This window comes from Heterocephalus glaber, unplaced genomic scaffold (genome assembly GCF_053883595.1).
Source record: "Heterocephalus glaber isolate CG9 unplaced genomic scaffold, H.glaber_assembly_v1.0 deba00001428, whole genome shotgun sequence".
In the NCBI taxonomy this organism is placed as follows: Eukaryota; Metazoa; Chordata; class Mammalia; order Rodentia; family Bathyergidae; genus Heterocephalus; species Heterocephalus glaber.
This window is the reverse complement of record NW_028258293.1, coordinates 19,767,655-19,788,193: the sequence shown is the minus strand read 5'-3', so window position 1 is coordinate 19,788,193 and position 20,539 is coordinate 19,767,655. Positions and strand designations below refer to the sequence as shown.

The 20,539-nt window shown below is 43.8% G+C and overlaps 1 protein-coding gene across 1 annotated transcript; it reads left to right on the top strand.

Moving 5' to 3' along the window:
• On the top strand, positions 1-2,177 carry Adm (adrenomedullin). Its single transcript, XM_004851412.3, has 4 exons — positions 1-149; positions 579-693; positions 849-998; positions 1,170-2,177. The coding sequence occupies exons 2-4, from the start codon at positions 596-598 to the stop codon at positions 1,468-1,470; spliced, it is 549 nt and encodes a 182-aa protein (XP_004851469.1). The 5' UTR covers positions 1-149; positions 579-595; the 3' UTR covers positions 1,471-2,177.
• Positions 2,178-20,539: the final 18,362 nt, after the last annotated feature.

Sequence of the window (20,539 nt, the reverse complement as noted above, 5' to 3'; positions counted from 1 at the left end):
GAGTGGTGTCTCGGTGACACTAGGCAGAGCAACTCCAGCCTCACCAATTCTGGCTTCTCACCACAGTCTTGAACTTTGGGGTTTCGCACTGTCAGAAGGACTTCTCGGACTTTCTCCTCCAAGTTCTTAGTGGATCACTCATTTAGCAGGTAGGTGCCGCAGGCTCAGCAGAGGGTGGGGGCGCTTTTCCGAAGCCGGGAGCGCGGGGTGAAGAGAGCAGCTCATTTTGGGGGGTCCTTTGGAGTACACCCTACATCCCGGGCCCAGCGCATGCACACAGATGGAGCGGAACACACCCAGTGCCCTCCGCTCATTGAACAAAGTCCCGAGGAGTTGAGCAGGAAACTCCTGGGAGCCTGACGCTGTGCAGCGGCCTCCCCTGCGGGGCCTGTCACCCTCTGTGCTGGCCTGACGCTTCTGGCGCCGCTGTGCGCCCAGGGGAGATGAGCCTGGGAACCCGGAGGAGCGCGGCAGCACCAGCCCCCGCCGGCCCGCCAGCCCCCCGCCCGCCTTCCGTGCCCCGCCCGGGCGGTGCAGCTGGCCGGGTACAAATGCTTGGCTCCGATTGACTTTTCCAGGTCTGCGCATCGCCAGAATGAAGCTGGTTTCGGTGGCCCTGGTGTTGCTGGGCGCTGTGGCCTTCCTGGACGCTGACGCAGCGCCGCTCGACCGAGCGCCTGAGCTCCTAAAGAAGTGAGTCGGAGCAGCGCCCTCCCCAGCCCTGCTCCCCAGCAGACGAGGGAAAAACTGCCCGCTGGTCCCCAGGGTTATAAGTGACTGGGAGCGGGACCCCGCTACCAGTCTCCCCGACGCACGCTGATCGGGTCTGGCTGCTTGTGTTTTTAAAGATGGAATAAATGGGCTGTCAGTCGTGAGAAGAGAGAACTGCCAGTGACCGACAGCAACCCCATTGGGCTCGCAGACGCGGAGGCCGGGTCTACCCAGACAGACCTTGGGCCTCAGGACTTAAAGAGTGGCTCCGGCAGGCCCCAGCCCAGGTAACTGTGCCCAGTGCAGAAGGCATGAGGGATTGGCGGGCTGGATCACAACATAGATAGTGGGAACAATTTCCAGCTCCCTGGGGTCCTAGAATGGCTCTCGTCCCTGGCAATTGGAGTTAAAGTCCTGCCTGATGGGGGGTCTCAAGTTGTCTTCTTTTCCCTCCCCAGTGGTCGGGAGGCCAGCCTCACCCGAGTCAAGCGCCACCGCCAGAGCCTCCGAAGCTTTGGCTGCCGCTTCGGGACGTGCACGGTCCAGAAGCTGGCGCACCAGATCTACAAATTCACAGACAAGGACAAGGACGGCTTCGCCCCTCAAAGCAAGATCAGCCCCCACGGCTATGGGCGCCGGCGGCGTCGTTCCCTGCCAGAAGCCGGACAGGACCGGACTCTGGTGTCTTCCGAGCGACAGGCGCTCGCGGCTCGCGACACCAGGGTGCACCAACTGTTCGCCACCCTCCCGAGGATTTAGGCTCCTGGACTTCGGCAAGGAAGCAGGCTGAGACTGTCTGTCAGTCCTGCAGAGACTTCGAGTCGAGGACCCACCGTCTGGTCGGAGCCCTGGCTTCGCAGGACCCTTTCCCTTTGAGGGTAATGGTTTCTTCACTCTGATCAGGGCCTGAGTCCCTCCTCCCCGGGGCCGGGGATGGGGCGCAGGAGAATAGGAGGAGAAATTGAGACTTAAATGCTGAGACCCTGGGGCGGGGGTCTGAGCCACTGCCTTGCCCGCCCACGAACCAATTTCTCACGGGGTGTCACCCCAACCGGGGCGCAAGCCTCAATATTATTACTTGAACTTTCCAAAACCTAGAGAGGAAAAGTGCAATGCGTGTTGTACGTATATAGAGGTAACTATCAATATTTAAGTTTCTTGCTGTCAAGATTATTTTGTAACTTCAAATATATAGAGATATTTTTGTACGTTATATATTGCATTAAGGGCATTTTAGAGCAATTATATCCCCCCACTTATTTTAAAGACGTGAATGTCTCAGCGAGGTGTAATATTATTGTTTGGGTTCGTGGAGTTCGTGTGTGTGTGTGTGCGTGTGTGTGTGTGTGCACAAAATAAAAGTGCACCTGATTACCCCCTGTGGAAGAAGGGAACATTGTGTCTGTATAATCTATTTACATAAAATGGGTGATATGCGAACAGCAAATAAACTGTCTCAACACTGATTCATTCTCGGCTCAAGCATCCAGGGAAAATTCTGGACCCAGTCAGCCCCGGATCCTACGGATCCCGCCGCCTGGCTCCGGAATGTGGGGTGGCGGTGCGGGTGGGAGCTGGCTCTGCCAGCTCCGCGCGGGTTTAATCGTCGAGAGCTCTGCTCTCCAGGGGGGATGCTCACACCCTAGGTCCTGGGTGCGAGTCAGGGCTTCTCGGAGACGGCCGAGGTCACTGCTTCGCGTGGCAACCAGGCGGGGCGGGGGAGGGTGAGCCCTAGTGGGGAGGCGAGCTCGCGCACCCCGAATTGCGCAACGGCGTCTCAGTTTTAGGGAGTCTCTCGGGGAACCCTGCGCGATAGCGCACTTAGGACAGTCGGGGTGGTCTTTCAGGCTAAGTGGAGGGGCTTACCCTGTCAGCTTCGGGTTTTAAATTTTGAAACTACCCCAGCAAAAATGTTTGGACTTGTTAGAAAACTCGGCAGCCAGTAACCCCAGCCTCCTCCCTGCTGGAGTCCCACAAGCCAAAGGGCTCATAGGCTAGGCGGTGGCGCCCCCTGCCGGCAGCCGCGGATAGGCCCCCCCCCCAGCGGCGAGGCTGTACGTGCGGTTTAATAAATTCTCCTACGTGGGAGTCAGCACACAACCTTAATGAAAGAGGAAAGAAAAAAAACAGTTTACAGATGCCAGCCAGTCCCCCCCCCCCCCCCGACCTGCACGGCGGCTCGCTGTTCTGGGACAGTGACTCAGCGCCCACATACTGCGCAGCGTGCAGCTGCTGGCCGGAGGCGGGCTGGACGGACGTGCTGCCGGAACCGTGCGCCTCTGACGGCCGGAGACCTTCATTGTTCCGCCTCCCCCTGCAGCTCTCCCCTTCCTTCCTCCTCAAGCTTTTTACATTTTCGCAGCACTTCTCTCTGGACTTCCTTTCTCTCCCTCCCTCCTTCCTTCCTCCTCCTTGCTTTATGTCTTATCATTTTAGAAGGTTGCCCCGAGTTCCGCTGATAGATGCTGGATACTAAGCCCCTGTGAGTGGTTTGAAGGGCAGAGGCATGTGAACAATTAGGGAGTGTAAGGGGAGGCACCCTTGATTTTTGATTTCCCTGCCCCACTTTTATCTCAGGCAGTATCTTGAAGACCCAAAGTGGAGGCAGTTGCCGGTCCATTCCATAAGGTTTCCGTGTCCTTTCTTAGTGGCCCTTAACGTTTTGAGGTCTGCCAGAAGTGAGGGTGTTACAAGTGCAACCACAGAGACCCCCTTAATCGACATTCACACGGGGGGAACTCTGCGCCAGGCACTGAAAAGTACAGGACTTTTATGAATGAGAGAGTGACTAAAAGTTACGGTCAAGGAATTTCGGTCCCAGGGTGGAGGTCTGCGGGGACTATGGTAGCTGCTGACAGCAGCGAACACTTCAGCCTTGCAAACAGTGGCTCAAGATGAAATACTCACCCTTTTCCTTGAGCCGAGGTTTGCCCCCTAGGCCCGGAGTCCTCCGCCAAACCTCACCCTGGCAGAGCTTCAGCCCCCAGACAAAGCTGCCAAAGGCACGTTGGGCCCTAGCTTAGGGCCGCTGTGAGCAGGGAGCAGGCATTTAGCCTTTTCTTCCCGGGAGTCTTATGACTTCAGGAAATCCTAAGCAAGTGAATCTGAAATGGTTTAGCTCTGAGAGGAAAGAGGCAGCTGCTCAGCTGGAGTCCTTCCCACTGCCAGTCTTGTGACTGCAGACCTTTCTGAGGAGACAGAGAGCCCCCTATGACCAGTCTGGTAGTGTTTAGGATTAACCGAAGGTCACCATCAAATCCTGGGCCCTTCTCTGTAAGCTGTTCGATCAACCTTCTGGATTTTTTTTGGTAAGATCCAAAGTTTATCAGGATAGGGCCTCTCAATGCCAAGAACACATCATTTATCAACGATGAGTCATTTGTGAGTTGATTGGACCTGTCCACAGCTGAGAAGTAGTCACAGCTTTTATCTGCAGCTACCGTTGCTGGCTGTGGGAATAGTACCATCCATTTGTAATCAACTAAGGATACCAGGTGATTTCTTGAAAAGCCAACATGTTGCCTGAACAGCTAAGGGTGCAGGGGAGAGATGAGAAGGAATGAAAGCTGATTCTTTTTTTAGCACTTGCTTGGTGTCAGATATTCTCCTAGCCACTTTCTATACCTTATCTCATCTAGTTCTTACAGCAGCCTTGTGAAGTAGGTGCCATTATCTGTCTTTGTAGATAAGGAAACTGAACCTCAGAGACATAAAGAAACTTAACCAAGGTCACACAGTGAGTAGTAAGTGATGGAGGCTGGATTTGCACCCAAATGCTACAGGCTATTTTGATGCCATGAAGTCATAAAGAGTAAAGTGGGATAATTTTAACATTTGGGTTCTCAAGCCACTTGTCCCCAGATGTCCTCAACTGCAGGGATGGTTTGGGTAGGTGATTTATACCTGTGGTTCTGAAAGATTTACATGAGGGCTGGTAAGACTGGAAAGGAGAGCTGCTTCAGCAGTAAGCTCAATGTGAGCAAAATAAATAAATGAAGTAAGTTTTAAATTCTTGGTCTTGGTTTGCAGCAGGGATTATAAATCAGGAATAGCCTTTTCCCCCCTGAGCTAAGCCACTGACCTCTTTGGTTTGCATTGCCAAATATAGTTAGAACATACACTGAGGGCCTCCAGAGCTGGCTTCTGAGGGGAAGGCCTCTTGAGCTATTCCTGAACACTGAACACCGTCCCTCATTGTAGGTCTTAAGTCGCCTAGAACACCTGTGTCTACAAAGCTGCAAATAGAGTTTCCACCCTTGAGATGGGACCTTTTGTCTTGGCAACTGTTGCTCAAGGCAGCTTTTCAGAGGATGTTCTGAGCCAACTTTGAGAGTTCCTAGTGCTGCCCCTCCTTTCCTCAGCCCAGAAGGAGAGGCCTTGTTGTCCAGCATCCCACAGAGGCTTCTGCCAAAGATGAGTTGGAGGCTTGGTCTTCATTTGCATGGAAAGAAGGGTGAGGCTAGATAGCTATCTGGTGGTCCCATTGGTCTCATTCCAGAGCTATTTTGGAACATTTTGGAAAAACAATAACATGACTCTGACCACACAGGCAGCTGATTTTAATAAGTTATTGTACATTTATCCAATAGCAGGAAAGGAGTTCTGAGTAGTAAGATGAATTTTTTTAAATGTAAAAATTGCATGTTACTTATTATGCAATATATATTCAGAGTAGAAAAAGTTCACCTTTAATACCATTCCCAGAGATAACTACTATTAGTATTTTTTTTTGGTATCGGGGATCAAACTCAGGACCTTCCACTTTCGAGGCATTCGGCAGAACCACTGAGATAAATCCCTGGCCCCTACTATTAACTTTTTTTTTTTGGTACTGGGGATAGAACTCAGGTCCTTGCGCTTGCACAGCAGGTGGTGAAACCACTGAGCTAAATCCCCGGCCCTAACATTTTAATATGTATACTTTTACATATTTTAATATACGCATGCTTTAAAAAATGAAACAGGTTGAGACAGCTGAATTAAACACACTCTTCAATTTAAGTCACCTTAAATACCCATCTTTTCAAAGCTTCTTTCTTGTTTAATGGTCTTATTTTTTCCTCCCTTAATTTTCATACCGCTTCCTGTCTCAATCATAGGAACCCACCTTAATATGTATGATAGTTGTACTTATTATATACATATTATCTTTTAAAATCCATTGTATTGTCTCACAACAGCTCCCTTCCTCCCTTTCTCTCTCTCTCTCCTTCTCTCTCTCTCTCTCCCTCTCTCTGTCTCTGTCTTTCTCTCATCTTTCTTGTACTGGGGATTGAATCTGAGGCTTTCTCACTGAGCTACATCCCCAGACCTTTTTACTTTTTATTTTCAGACAACTCAATAAATCACTAAGTTGCCTAAGCTGGGCTCAAACTTGTTATGTTTCTGGCTCAGCCTCTCAGAATGCTAAGATTACAGGCATGTGCCACCGAATGTTTTTTTTTCCCGGTATTGAGGATGGAACTCAGGTTCTTGTGCTTGCCAGGCAGGCACGGTGCTACTGAGCTACATCCCTGGCCCCTTACAATTTCATGTTTTTAACACACATCTATTGTGTTTAAGATTTTTGTTGTTTCCTAATTTTCTCATTCATTCCCAAAATATTCTACCCACATTTTACTTTTCTTGTTTTAATGAGAGACGCTTGGGTCCCTGCCACAAGCAATATGTAGATAAACATCCAATTTCATGTCCTCTTTTGGATTGGATTGAGAATTTCTTGGTGATATACACCCATATATTTCATCATTTAGGCAAAAGACTTCCACGTAAGTGTGATACTAAATTACGTGAGATTACCTTTTAGAATGCCTGTACCAGTTGGTATTCCCACCAGCTATGCCTAAGAGTCCGCATATCCCCATATCCTTGCCAACCTTGGCATATGTGATAGTTAATTTTATTTGTCAACTTGACTGAGCTAAGAGATATGCACATAGCTGGTAAAGCATTGTTTCTGGGTGTGTCTATGACCATGTTTCCCGAGAAGATTAGTATTTGAATCACCAGACTTGCTGTAAAGAAGACCTCCTCTCACCCATGTGGGTGGGCACCAGGCAATCTGCTGGGAGCCAGAGTAGAACAAAAAGATGAAGTCCCTCTCTCTTCTTGAGCTGAACATTTATCTTTTCCTGCTCAAAGACATTGAACTTCCTGGTTCTTGGACCTTCATACTCTGAGACTTACATCAGCAGCACCTGTCCCCACCTTTTCAGACTAGGTGTTACACCTTCAGCTTCCTCTCAGGTCTTTGTATTCAGAGTGAATTATACCTCTGGCTTTCCTGATTCTCCAGCATGCAGATGGCATACTGAATCTTCAGAATTCTCAGCCTCCTTAATTGCTGTATTAAATTCCTTCCCCTCACATCGGTTCTGTTTCTTTGGACAACCCTGAAAATATATCGTGAATCCTCTTTTCTGGTGCTTGCAACCTAGATAGGTATTAAAGTATAACATTGTTTAGGGTTTGGGATGTAGCTCAGTGGTAGAGTTTGCCATGCACGAGACCTTGGGTTGAAGCCTCAGCACCACACACACAAAATTATCTGCAATTGTTTTCTGTTAGAGATAAAATTTAAAGGCCATAAAAAGAAAAATAAAACTTGGCATTACAATAAATAAATATATAATATTATTTAAATTTCCATGACTGATTATGAGTGAATTTTGGCATATCTTCATTTATTTATTGGTTATGTAAATTATCCCTAATGGAACATATGATTACAAAGAAGTGGGATTGTGTTTGCTTATATACAACATTTTTATTTCCTGTGCAGTGTTTCATCAGATGAAAATATAATTTAACTGTTCCTCTGCTGTTGGACAAGAAGATTTTCCTACTAAAAATGTCCCTAATGTCTTTGTGTATTCCTCTTTGGGTAATTTTATGTCTTTTTAGGATAAATTTTGAGAAATAAAAATTATTGGATCAATATATATGGGTTTTTTAAAAAAAGCATATTGCCCCCTGAAAGAAATAATTTTCATTTCTATAAACAGTATAAATGTCAATTTCCTATATAATTAGCAACACTGAGCTTTGTTCTTTTCCTTATTGTATTATCTGATAGTTAAAAATAGTATTTCCTACTACTTTTTTTTTTGGTATTGGGAATCGAACTCGGGGCCTTATGTTTGCCAGGAAGTTACTACACCATCGAGCTACATCCCTGGGCCTCTTATCACTTCTTAAAAAGCTTTATTCTTTTCTCATGTTTTTGAGATCTACCTCTTCCTTCCTTCCTTCCTTCCTTTCCTTCCTTCCTTCCTTCCTTCCTTCTTTCTTTCTTTCTTTCTTTCTTTCTGTCTTGGTTTTCTGAGATAGGGTCTCCCTATCTCAAGAAGACAAGGACAAGGCTGGCCTCAAATTTGCAATCCTCCTATCCCAGCCTCTTGAGTGCTGGGATTACAGGTGTATGCCACCATGCCTGGCAATTTAATTTTAAAGATATTTAGTTTATAGTTTCATTCTAATAACTCTGTTATCTTTATCAGCTGACTCTTGTTCATTGTGGTCTATTTCCTCCTACTCAGTACTTTGGGGTTCTGAGCTCATGTCACTGAAGCTTAACTTCTGATGATTCTGTTCGGATTGGATGAGGGGAGTCCTTCCAGAGAGGCTTATATTTTCTGTTTCTAACTGCCCAGGGTAATTACCAGCCTGGGCCCATTCTGTACATTAATTTCTTGATTTGAGGCTTCACACCATGCATAATCATACCAGTGTTAGAGATGTGAGTTGTAGCCTCATGAGAGTCCTGAATTTACTTGTGAATCTCAGTTCCTTTTCTTTTGTCTCTAAATAAGTCTCTTTTGGGCTGGGGATTTAGCTCAGTGGCAACTTGCCTGCCTCTCAAGCGCAAGGTCCTTAGTTTGATCCCTGGTACTGCCAAAAGAAAAACCAAAACAACAAGTCTCTTTGTTATCAAGTAGATAGTCCAGGCAATTGCTTTTCAGCTCAGGCTTTCTACTTTGGATTTCAGTTACCTTGGTTTGGCCTCCTAGATTTTCTATATTTTCAAAGGAGTTCAATGATGCATTTTTAAAAATTAAAATTTTTTTTATTAGTGTATGTTTACAGCACATAATGATTACATTCATCATGGGGAGTTGGTACATGTATATAACACATCTTAATTCTTTTTATTTCCTCCACTATGCATTTTTAAAAAATTTAAGTATGTTTTACTTAACCTTTCTAGATATTTGATAGTAGCAGGATTTTGAGCTTATCTACTTTATCATATTGTCTAAAATGGGAATCAGCATGAACTCATCTCATTATTACTTTAACTTATATTTATTTTTGCAGTAGTGAGATTATTTTTCATGTCTTTGTGATGATTGTCTTTCCTTGTATATATTAGTTTAATTTTTTTAGCTCTTGAAGTACTTGTGTTTTTCATACTAATGTGAAATACTCTCTGTTAAGAATAATAAAGTTATATTACACATAGACCCACATTTCTTTTTCACTTTTTGTAGAGTGTGGCTTTTTTGCCATATAAAAGTTATAAATATTTATGTAATCAGAAATATTGAGTTTAGGGTATAGCTCAGAGGTAGAGTGCTTGCCAAGCATATATAAGCTCCTGGGTTCCATTTCTAGCACTGCAAAAAATTTAATCTTTTCTTTATAATTTGTCTTTGTTGGCTTGCTTGCAAAGTCTCTGCTTCAGTATCTTAGAATACCCCCCTATTTTTCTAATACATTTATGATTTTGTATCATACTTTAAACATTTTAATGCAAATGGAATTTACATATTTTGGTATATGATATGAGGCAGGAATTTAATTATATTCTTGCCCTAAATTCTTGACTAGTTGTTCAATATGCATTCTGAGCAAGACGCAGGTTTCAAGCTGTGTTCCTCACACAGTCAGTCTCCTGAGTACTTTTGAAGTTTCCTGGGGAGCCTGGAGAAGGAAACAAGTCAGGCTATTTCCCCAGAATCCAGGGGAACAGTTCTACTGTTTGTTTTATATTTTGGGGCTCCATGTTAGACTTTATCTGAAGAAGAGTTCATTTGTCTATAAATCAATAGCTTAATAAATTCTTGAATAGTAAATATTTAAATCTGTTTCTGAACATTTTATCTCTTCCATTGCTCAGTCTGCCTCTTCCTGCTCTAAATGAACATTTTAAAAGATTATTACAAAACTTTTCAAATTTATGCAAAAGATAGAGCTAGTAATCTAATCAATCTGCATATACTAAGGATTAAAATCCAGGCTGTGGTGGGGAAAGCACATATAATTGTGATTTTGTCATATCTGCCTATTCCTTTTTCTTTTCTGTTTATTGTGGGGTTTTTTTTCTGATTTTTATCTACTCCAGATTATGCTGTTTTTTCTTCTTTCCTTCCCTCTCCTTCCTCCTCCCCCTTTTATTTTTGAGCTGAGATCTTGCTAAATTCCCTAGTCTGGGCTCAAACTCTTGATCCTCCTGCCTCAGCCTCCTGAGTAGCTGAGATTCTAAGCATGTACCACTTTACTGACTTCTTTTCTTTTGTCCAGATATATATCACCCCCACATGTTTTAGTATGTGCCTGTTTAAAAAAAAAGAACAACAAAATTCTCTTCTATAAACCAGAGCGCTCATGTCACCCTTAACATTAAATTCTGTGGTATCATCTCATACCCAGTCCATAATCGAATTTGCCTGATTGTCTTAAAAATGTCTTTTGACAGTGGTTTGTTCAAAACAGACTCCAAACAAAATTGTTGTATCTCTTATATTTCTTTAATTTAGAGCAACCCTCCTTCCTTTTGCTTTCATGACATTGACTTGTTGAAGAAAACAATGTTTTAATAATCATGATTTAGGACTTTCATTACGGAGGCAAATCTTGATTTTCCTCTTCAGTGTCTGTGAGGACTCAGCCAGGACATCTTGGCCTGCTGCTGGTTGGGGCAGGTGGAGCAGTCATTTCATGTATGCAGATAGAGAATAAGTCTTCCTGCTTTTCTTCAACACACTTTTTCCACTTGACCTTTCCTCCAGTAAGTCAGTGGCATTGCCTTGAGGAGAATTAGGATTGGAACAACCCAAATGCACAGAGAAAGAAACAGTCAAAGTTCAGTTTTCAGACTTTTAAAATAGCCTCTTGAAGCCCACATCAAAAACAATAGTTTTGAAAGCCTTTTATTCTCAGAGAAGCAGGTTTTGTTGCAAGAAGAAAAGACTCCTGAGAGTCTAAAGGGAAGGCCGGAAGCATGGAGGGGTTGGGCTTTGCCTGTGTTGGAAAGAGGCTAGAGGGAGGGCCAGACTTGGACCCCTTCCTCAGGCCTCTGGGGACCTAGGAGGTGGTGGAGGGCGTTGGGGAAAGAGTCCCACAGAGAGGAGGCCAGCCAGTGCACGGAGGGTATAGGTCAGTCCCAGCAACCCTGTGGAGCTGATCCGATGCCTGCTGCCTCCTCCAGTCATCACTGGAGCTCCTCTCCAGCCTTCTAAGGGAGGCTGCTGAGCCCAAGGACCTTGCTAGCTGCTCTGTTTCTGCTGCCTGGGGCTTTCCCTGGTACATCCTGCAGAGTGTGTTCATCGCTGAGGTGGTACTTGCCTGTGCTCAGAGTCGTTGCTGAGCCCCATCCAGATTGCACGACGTGGCAAAGGACACTAATAAGCAACCTCCAATTTCTTAGAGCAAAGGGCAGGCAAAGTAACACCAAAGGGGGATATTCCTGAAGGGAGAGTCAGTAACCTCTGTCAAAAGGTGAGGCTGGATGATGGGAGGTGCACTCCGTTACAGTCACAAGGCACCCATGGGTTTGCCAGCCTCAGGCTGCTCCTGTGCGCTAGTCTGGTTGGGAACCTTTTGCCCCAGTTTGATGAGTGTGCTTCCACTAGTTAGAGCAGTGATCCTTAACTTCTTTGACCACTTAAGATCACATGGGAAGACTCTGGAAAAAATATTGATATGAACTCTGTTCTGAAGCAATTGAACTAGATTCTCTGTGGCTGGGGCACAATGCCATTGTGCAATCGTGTGTAAAATTTTATCTCTGTGAGTACACTCAGCTTTATTCAGCCCACACACTGCTATGCTATTTCAAAAATGCACCCCTGGTCGGGGATTTAGCTCAGTGGTTTTGCTGCCTGCTGCGCAAGCACAAGGACCCGAGTTCAATCCCCGGTACCAAAAAAAAAAAAAAAAAAAAAAAGCACCCCTGTGGTTTAAAAGACTGGTAACTAGAGTTGATTGATTTATTAGTTTTAGACTTAGGGTTGCATCCAGTCAAATGGCCAGAAATAGAAGGGTTAACTGTGTGGGGGGTTGTTTAGAGAGAGGACCAGCTGCAGGGATGGGAAGGAGGCCAGCTGAGGTGAGGTAACAGAAAACAGGTGATGGTGTGGGCAGGTGCTGGCATCCAGGAAGAACAGCAGGAGTGACAGGGCACCAAGAATGGTAGAGAAGCTGGGTACAGTCTACGGCCATACCACCCTAAATGTGCCTGATCTCGTCTGATCTCGGAAGCTAAGCAGGGTCGGGCCTGGTTAGTACTTGGATGGGAGAAACTGGGTACAGTGGTGCTCACCTGGAGACTTAGCTACTCACTGAGGAAGCTGAGGTAAGAGGACCATTTGAACCTGTGGGTTCAAGACTAGCCTGGGCAACAGAGCAAGACTTGGTCTCAACCAACCAACCAATCAACCAACCAACTAACTAAGCAACCAACTAGGAACAAACCATTTGCAGGCCCCCAGAGATCCAGTTGTGGGATGCAGAGAATGGACTGGAGTTACTGCTTAATATGAGGGGATTGTGCCTCCACCCTTGCCTTGATATGTTGAACTCCTAACCCTCAATATCTCAGAAGATGACTATCTTTAAAGAGGAAACTAAGGTAAAATAAGGTCATTTGTGTTTTCCCTAATCCTTTTTTTTGGTACTGGGGATCGAACTCCAGACCTTGCGCTTGCGAGGCAGGCACCAGAACCACTGAGCTAAATCCCCAGCCCTGTTTTCCCTAATCTAATCTGACTGTGTCTTTACAAGAAGACTACGTGAGAACACAGAGAAGGTGGCTATCTACGAGCCAAGCAGAGAGATCTCAAGAGAAACCAAACCTCCTGATGCCTTTATCTTGGAAGTCCAGCCTGCAGAACTGTGAGAGAAAAAATTCATATTATCCAAGCCATCAGTCTGTGATATTCCATTGTGATGGTCCTAACACATAAATACAGTATATGCATCCGTAGAAGAACAGGGTGAGGCTATAGTCCTAGGAACATAGTATCATGGCTTGATCTCAGCACTAGTCATACCACAGGATTAGGGAATCAAGATGGGGTCACTGATTTAGGGCAAACAGGATTTCATTTATTCATCCAGTCAATAATAGTTTAATTCATCTATCTATTTTGTGCTGGGCCCTGTTCCAGGTACTGGATGTACTGCTATTGCAGTGGTCCAGATAAGAGATGAAGTTGGTATGGTTTAGGATGGTATTGGTGAATGTTGTGACTTAGCTCTAAAACATAACCCCAAAATCTCCTGTGTTCAAAAGTGGGGCTCCTGTGTTCAGCAGGTGATTGGATCATGAGGGTTCTGACTTCAGTGGATTAATCCATTGATGAGATCATACTTTGATGGCATTATTGGGAGATAATGGAAACTTAGGGGGTGGTACCTGTTTGAAAGGTGGGGGCTACGGGCTAGTGAGTTTGAGGACTATATCTTGTCTCTGGTCCTTCCCTCTCTGGTCTTTTTCTTCTCTTTGCTTTGCAGCTGCTGTGAGATAAACAGCTTTCCTCCATCATGCACTTCTGCCATGATGTTTGTACCTTGCCTCAGGGCTAAACACAGTGGAACCAGCAGACTAAACCTCTGAAACTGTAATCCAAAATAAACATTTCATTCTTTAAACTGCTATTCTCAGGTATTTGGACACAGCACTGTAAAGCTGACTAACACAGTAGATGAAGTTGATTTGACCTTGAAATAGTCCAACATGGAGGTAATGCCCTTTAACTCACCCCAACCAGGCACATACCTACTTGTAGAGGAGACCAAGTGACCTTATTTGCAAAGGGCACTGTGGGACCAGGGACCAGGAAGTTACTCACGACTGACCCAGGAATATGATTTTTCTTTTTGAGAAGAAGTGAATTTTCAGTTTACACAGTTTTCATTGGCACCTAGGTTAACAAACTTAGGTGTTTCCTTTAAAGGTCCCTATCTTGTGTTCTTTAATTTAATATGCAACATTCCAACTTTATCTTAACTTTATTAGTTTTTCTAAAATGTTAAGGTTTCTTTCCCAAACCATGTTTCAATGGAAAACTCAAGTGTTTTCAGGCAATAACCCCATCATCTATGCCACTGTAGACAACAATCAGATAAACTTCCCTAATTCACATCACATCTGCTCTCCTAGCCCCACATGACCTTGATCATAAAAAATAAAACAACAAAACTCCAAATTATTTTTTCCCCAAATAAGTATCTGTCCCAAATTCCTTCCACCAAGTTTTTATTAAATGAAAGACAAACTGTCAACACCAAATCAGCCAACTTTTATTAAAAACAGGGAAGTCTTTCAAAAGCTTTTAGAATAAACTGCCATGTTCAACATAACAAGTAGGTAATGGGAAATAGTTGTATCTATATGATTCCTGTTGTCTTTGCAAATTCTGCTAAGTGGGGACTGCTTGGGCTTCCTTCTCCACTTTCTCGCTGTGGATGACTCACTTCATTATTTCAAACATTAAAGTGATGTGAGAGCCCAAGAGATTCCAGTTGATTTATAATCTGGCCTTGTTTCATCTGGCATGCAGATGGGAGGGGAATAGTAAAGGTTTTGAAGTCAGACAACCTTGAGTTTGTACACAGACTCTCCCTCCTCCTGGTCCTATAATTGTGGGCAAATCTCTCTAACTTCAGTTTCATTAATTATAAAATGGGGATAATAATATTTATGGACTTGTTGGGAAGATGAATGGTATAACATGTATATAATAATGGTATAACATATATAATAATGCCTGGTTGGCAGTATTATAGATGCTCATTAAATGGCAAGTCTTTGTAATAATAACAACTAAGTATATCCTAATTTAAAAAAACAAAACAAAACACTTCTCTTTCTCCATGCTACAACACAAAGCTCAAGCAATAGATGTACCATTTCACCTTAGATGAATCATTTATTTTTAAAAAGGGACATAGACTCAATGATCCATAAGATTCCTTCCCTCCAACTCCATCATTCTAAGATCTTATATTCAGGGGGAAATGAGCATGAAAGATCTGAAGAAAGTCAGCCATCTTTTCTGACTAGTTCCTCTAGAGATTCAAGCTATGCCTCACCAAAACTTCCAGTTCCAAAGTTTATAGGACTAAGTTTGTTCAAGAGAGCCAGGCTTGGAAGAAGCTTGGGTAGAGAATACCAGTTAACTTCATGACTGCAAAAACCATTTTTTCTTCAGGGTAATAGATGAGAGCAAAGGGACATTTGACCTTTCAAGATGGTTTTAAATGCAGAAAACAAGGTATGCACATAATCTTGTTTTCTGATGAACCTTTAAAAAAATCTGGCATATTAATGGCTCCACTTAAAATACTGAAGTTAGGAGCCAGAGGGAACTTTTTCTTTCTAAACAATGACTGAGAAGGGAATTCTAATGAATACTTTAGCACACATGTCTCATTTTCTGGCTGCTTCAGGACCCAAGAGCCAGTAGGTCATAATTAAAGCCAATAATGGCAACTCCAGACAGTCAGTCCAAATATTTTCCTAGTGCTGTCAATTCTCTGCATTAAACGATTTAACATCATAGTTGGTGAGTGAAGAACATATACACAGAGGGAGAATTAAATGTTGATATGAATTCTGAAACATTTGTTGCAAGTTGCCCCAAAAGATATTGTTTATTGCATTCAAAGGAATTATTGAATGTTTTCCTTAGGAAATATTTTTAAATGAACTGCTCCATGCAGGGAACTGTGAAGTTTTTCCTTAACTTGTCAGAATAAGACCGTATTTTTTGTAGGAAAGAAAAAAAATCACATATTTGGAGCTGAAGCCCCAATTATGTAGATAAATGAGCTTCTCCTACTTCCAGTGGCCCTTTCAAGAATGTTCTAACTGATCACCAAGAGCTAAGATGTTGCAGATTCAGTAGTGTAACTTACAAAAGGTAAAGGCTGCTCACTTTTCTGTCAATTCCACTTCCAGAAAGAACACTCATAAATACATCTGTATGCAAGATCTGTTTGGATCTTAGGAACAAAGTCTTCAATTGTGTCTTTTTTTTCTTTGCACAGCTTTGTACCTTTTAAAATAATAGCAAAGTCTTCTCTCCTCCTTCTGTCTCTCATGCTCTACTTTAAAAGATAGGAGTTTCCTCTAGGATGAAAATGAAATTGTGCAATCTAAAGTGTGTCTGAGAATTCAAAACATCATTTAGGGATGGAATAAATGGGCCAGTCACTACTTAAGGCAAACCTGTATTTGCCCTGCAAAACAATTCAGCAAAAGCTTGGGTCTGAACTCCAGTGCTGTACTGTGGCAATGGAATCTTGCCAGCCACAACTTGAAGCTGGGAGCCAAGCATAACACTAAGGCAAGGAAGACATTTGAGGCCAAACTAGACAGTGGACTTGGCACTCTCTGTTCCTGAGCTAGAGCTACAGCAGCTATGGGGTGGTGATGTAGCTTTCAGAGGTCTCGAAGTCACTAGGTGCACCAGAAACAGATTTTATTAACTCCTCTCCTCTATTTTTCTTAGCCTCTACATATCTGCCATGGATTACATCATAAGAGATGGGGAAAATGCTGTGAGACAGATGCTCAATTCTTAGGCATACTTCCACTTAATCATGCTCAGGCTTTTTTTTTTTTTGGTACCAGAGATTGAACTCGGGTCCTTGCACTTGCGAGGCAGGCAGTGGAACCACTGAGCTAAATCCCTGGCCTGCTCAGGCTTTTTTGATGACCTCCCATTGTGAATGAGCAATGCCTTGACATTGGGCAAATGAATATGAGATTCATGGCCACAGTCTCTGGCATCTGGCCACCCTGTCACGATCACTTCTCTGCTTGGCTTGCAGAACCAGGAAGGCCTCTATTGGTGTGGGGTGAGGGCTTTTGGAGAGATTATCTTGTCAAAATGCATGGAGTCCCTCCTCAGACTCTGTGCTCTTCACATTACAAGATGGGTGAGTGCCCATTTCTAGGCCAGCTCTCTGACTCAGAGGTGAGTTTATTCCCTGACATTTTATTTTCATTCCAGCCCAAAGGGTAAAAAATGTAAAACTTTGCTGCCACCTGCTGTTTCGTTTGGAAATGATTTGAGGATGGTTGTGTATTGTTTTATTTTAGCCAAGAGCCTTGAAGAATTGGGGGTGGGGTTGGGGTGTTTAAGGAATATGTGTTTACATAGTTCTGTACCATCTGGCTTGTCATTTCCTAGGGTAAACTGTTGGGCCACATGAGTGGTTGCTCCCATTTAAGCCATTAACTCTTGCCTGCCCCATACATTGGAACAAACTTGCTGGGACCCCGGAGGGAAAGGCAGACTCCCCGATGTCTTTCTAAAAGGGGGTATAAGCAGGGCTCTGGCCAATGAGATACTTGAGCAAGGCCCAGAAGTCTTTAGGCTTTGGATGTCTTTTCCTCATGGGTCAATGATGTCATGAGAGCCATAACCACAGGCAAATATCCTGAGCACAGACTGTTCCCTGAAGGGTGTGTCAGTGGCTAGTGTTCCTTGGCAGTGCCCCCCAGAAGTGTCCTTCTCAGTAGAACTAGATGTAAAGCTTGTGGGGTTTCCAGGGGTTTTATCTTTGTCTTCCTTGGAGAAACTGAGGGAGATTTAGGAAGTGGCATCCTCAGGAAAGTTAAGACTAGTTCAATTTGAATCACTCCTGAATGAGAATACTTGACCTTAGGATAGAAGAGAAGAGGGAGGAAATAGTGGCTCCTTGAAGCCCAGGTAAGAGTTAAAAGTCATTAACTTAGATTGGCCTGATAAGGGCCCTTAGTCATCTGATGAGGGACCAGAGGACAGGGATTGCCTTGTTTTGTCCATATTAGTAGCTTGGTACTGCTTCAACAATTTCAGAAAGTGGGATTTTCCTCTTTACAAATCTTCGGGAAGATCCATTTGTATGCAAATGAATTCCTTCTCATTGTTGTCATTGTTGTATTTGGGAATTCTTTCAGCTATAAGGTTTTTGGTGGCAGAGATTAATGAGCCTGTTAAGTGTGTTTTTGTATAATTCTAAGTGGCTTTTTAAAAAATGTAAGATCTGAGACTTTTTAGATCAATGACCCTTAATCTTTTCTCCTATCAGATAGAAAGACATTTGAGTGATACTGATAAGCACTAAAGGTAGATGATGGCTTATTTAGTGTCTGCCACTACAGCTCACATAGAAATATATTTTTTGGATGAATAATCAGGTTTATCATTCATTGTTCTCCATAGAAGATCTGTGAGTCCTGTTGGGGAAGGATGGGGTAGAAAGGAGCAGAAGGCTGTGTCTCAGAATTGATTATGTGAAAAGTCTGTAGGTAGAACAAACCATCAGAGCTAGAATGCTATGGAAGGGCAAAAGCGAATACCATATGAGCTTCAAAATACATGTGTGTTTCTTATAAAGTAAATATGGCTCTTGAAAAATAATCAAACAAAAAGTTATAATGTATAAGATCCTCCATTTCATGTCCCATTCCCCAAATTTCACCATTGTTAATATATTGCACAAGATTGATTATGTTTATGCTCCATGTATTTTCTTGTTTATGTCCTTGTTCTTCTCCCTTAGAATTTTGTAAAGACTTTGGGAAAACTCCAGCCTGTCTCAGCTGTGTGAAGAAGAGTTCAGGAAAGGGGTTTGTATAACAATGACAAAGGGAAGTGAAGTAAAAGACCTCAAGCAGGAGGGAAAACTCAGGAACATTGGTTTGGGGTAGTGGTTTCAACTTTGCTTCATCTCTTGATGATTCTCTTGACAATCCTCAAGAGATTCTCTTGACAATCCTTGAATCTTTTGGGTTTGTTTACCCCAGAAAGGGAAGTAACTTCTCAAAAATAGTGAGGTTTGTTCTTACATTTGTTCTTGATTTGTGCAGCATGTAAAGCTCCTAATCTTTTTTTTTTTGGTACTGGGGATCGAACTCAGGACCTTGCACTTGTGAGGCAGGTGCCGGAACCACTGAGCTAAATCTCCGGCCCTCCTATTCTTTCGATCTATTGGTTCCTTGCTCCAAGAAACTCTGTCCCAGTTCAAACATTAGAGCTAGAAACTCCAATTTGCTTCTGCACTCTGGGATGGGGAAGAGAGCAGCAAAAGTTAACTTCCAAGAGAACTGCAGAGGACTATAAGTAGGACAGATGACTGGTAAGCTGTTGCCTTTCCCAAGACTACCAGAGCTCTAGCTTGACAAATGTTATTTCACAAGGAATGTGTAAGGTCCTGCTTGGTAAGTAGATGGACAAGACCCTCACTATTCTGGTGAAACTATCTTCTGATGAACACAATCCTGCTAGATGAGGTCAAGGCGTGGTGTTTTAGATGCCAATTCTTAGTCCTCCTGTTGTGCATGGTAACTAGGTTGCTGCCAAGAAAATACAGCAAGGCTTCTCTGAGTTTAAAAAGAGCAGTTCAAAAATATTTCATTAGCTTTTTGTCCTTTCACTCTATTTTTTCTAGAAAAATATAATCTTAGTCCCTACGAATTCTGTTTAAAATAGCTCTTCTGGTGAGTCACCTAAAGCTAAGCTGCAGATATGGTATTGTCTTAGTCATGGCGGGTTTGAAATGTTAGCTGAGTCCTAGGAACGACTTGCCTGGGGGTGGGGGTGGTGGTGGTGTGCTCTCACATGTGTTTTTTTTTTTTTTTTTTTTTTGGTACTGAGGATCGAACTTGGGTCCTTACGCTTGTGTAGCAGGCAGCAAAACCACTGAGCTAAATCCCCGGCCCTCACATGTGTTTTTAGGGAGATCCTAATATGTCCAGAGAGAAAGAAAAGCCTCAGATAAACAGATCAGCACAGTGTATCTCAGAACGAGTTGCAAGAGCTGCAGAGGTAGGAGTAGTCCCTGTGGGCTCTGATGCTCTTCGTGACCCAAGGCACGTGAAGGTTTTGCCCATCTGTCGTCACCTTCCCCCACCTGCACACACAAGAGTGGACAGAAACTTGGGAAAATCTCCAAGAGGCCATGCACAAGGGTCAAAGGACCTTACTGATGCTCTGAGGAAGAAATTAAAGCTTTAAATGGAACATTTTGCCATGACTTGAAAGGTCGTTATCTAGTTCACACTTACCTCAGACTCTAAATATTGTCAGAAAATGGACACATTCGCCAGGATCATCAATAGTGAAATTACTCAAAATAGAACACAAAAGTCTTCAAGGCAAGTGTGGGTGTGGCAGGCCATGACATTCCAACCTGAAGCTGCTTTGTGAGAGACTGTAACAGAGTGAGAAACACCAGCTGCTTATAGAAAAGATTATGCTCAGTGGCCCTCAGAATTTGCAAAAGCCTTTCATATCATGTGAGTTAATTTTCTCTCTCCTTTGAGCACATGGAAGTGGGCTTGGGAGACTCATGCCCCTTACATGAGGTTCCCTGTTGGAGACTGTATTATGGCCTCTGAATACCCTGCTTTTCCCCTTCCTTGATAGAGTTTGGTGCCCAGTTAGAAGCAGCTATCAGTTTTACTCTCCTGCTAACCCCACCCTCAGTCAGCTAAAGCCAGGTCGCCTCCTGCCAGGCAGCTGCTGGGTGAAAGTCCAGAGCAGCTCTCCCAAATAAACAAGTCCAACAAAGGCAGTTCCCAGCAGTGGATGGGGCTGTGCTCCAGAAGTCT

What these genes read in the sequence shown, in the direction of transcription:
- Adm (XM_004851412.3), top strand. Translation starts at nt 596, where the DNA reads ATGAAGCTGGTTTCGGTGGCCCTGGTGTTGCTGGGCGCTGTGGCCTTC. An exon ending in GCGCCTGAGCTCCTAAAGAA is followed by an intron (nt 694 to 848) that starts GTGAGTCGGAGC and finishes GTGTTTTTAAAG; the next exon opens with ATGGAATAAATGGGCTGTCA. An exon ending in TCCGGCAGGCCCCAGCCCAG is followed by an intron (nt 999 to 1,169) that starts GTAACTGTGCCC and finishes TTCCCTCCCCAG; the next exon opens with TGGTCGGGAGGCCAGCCTCA.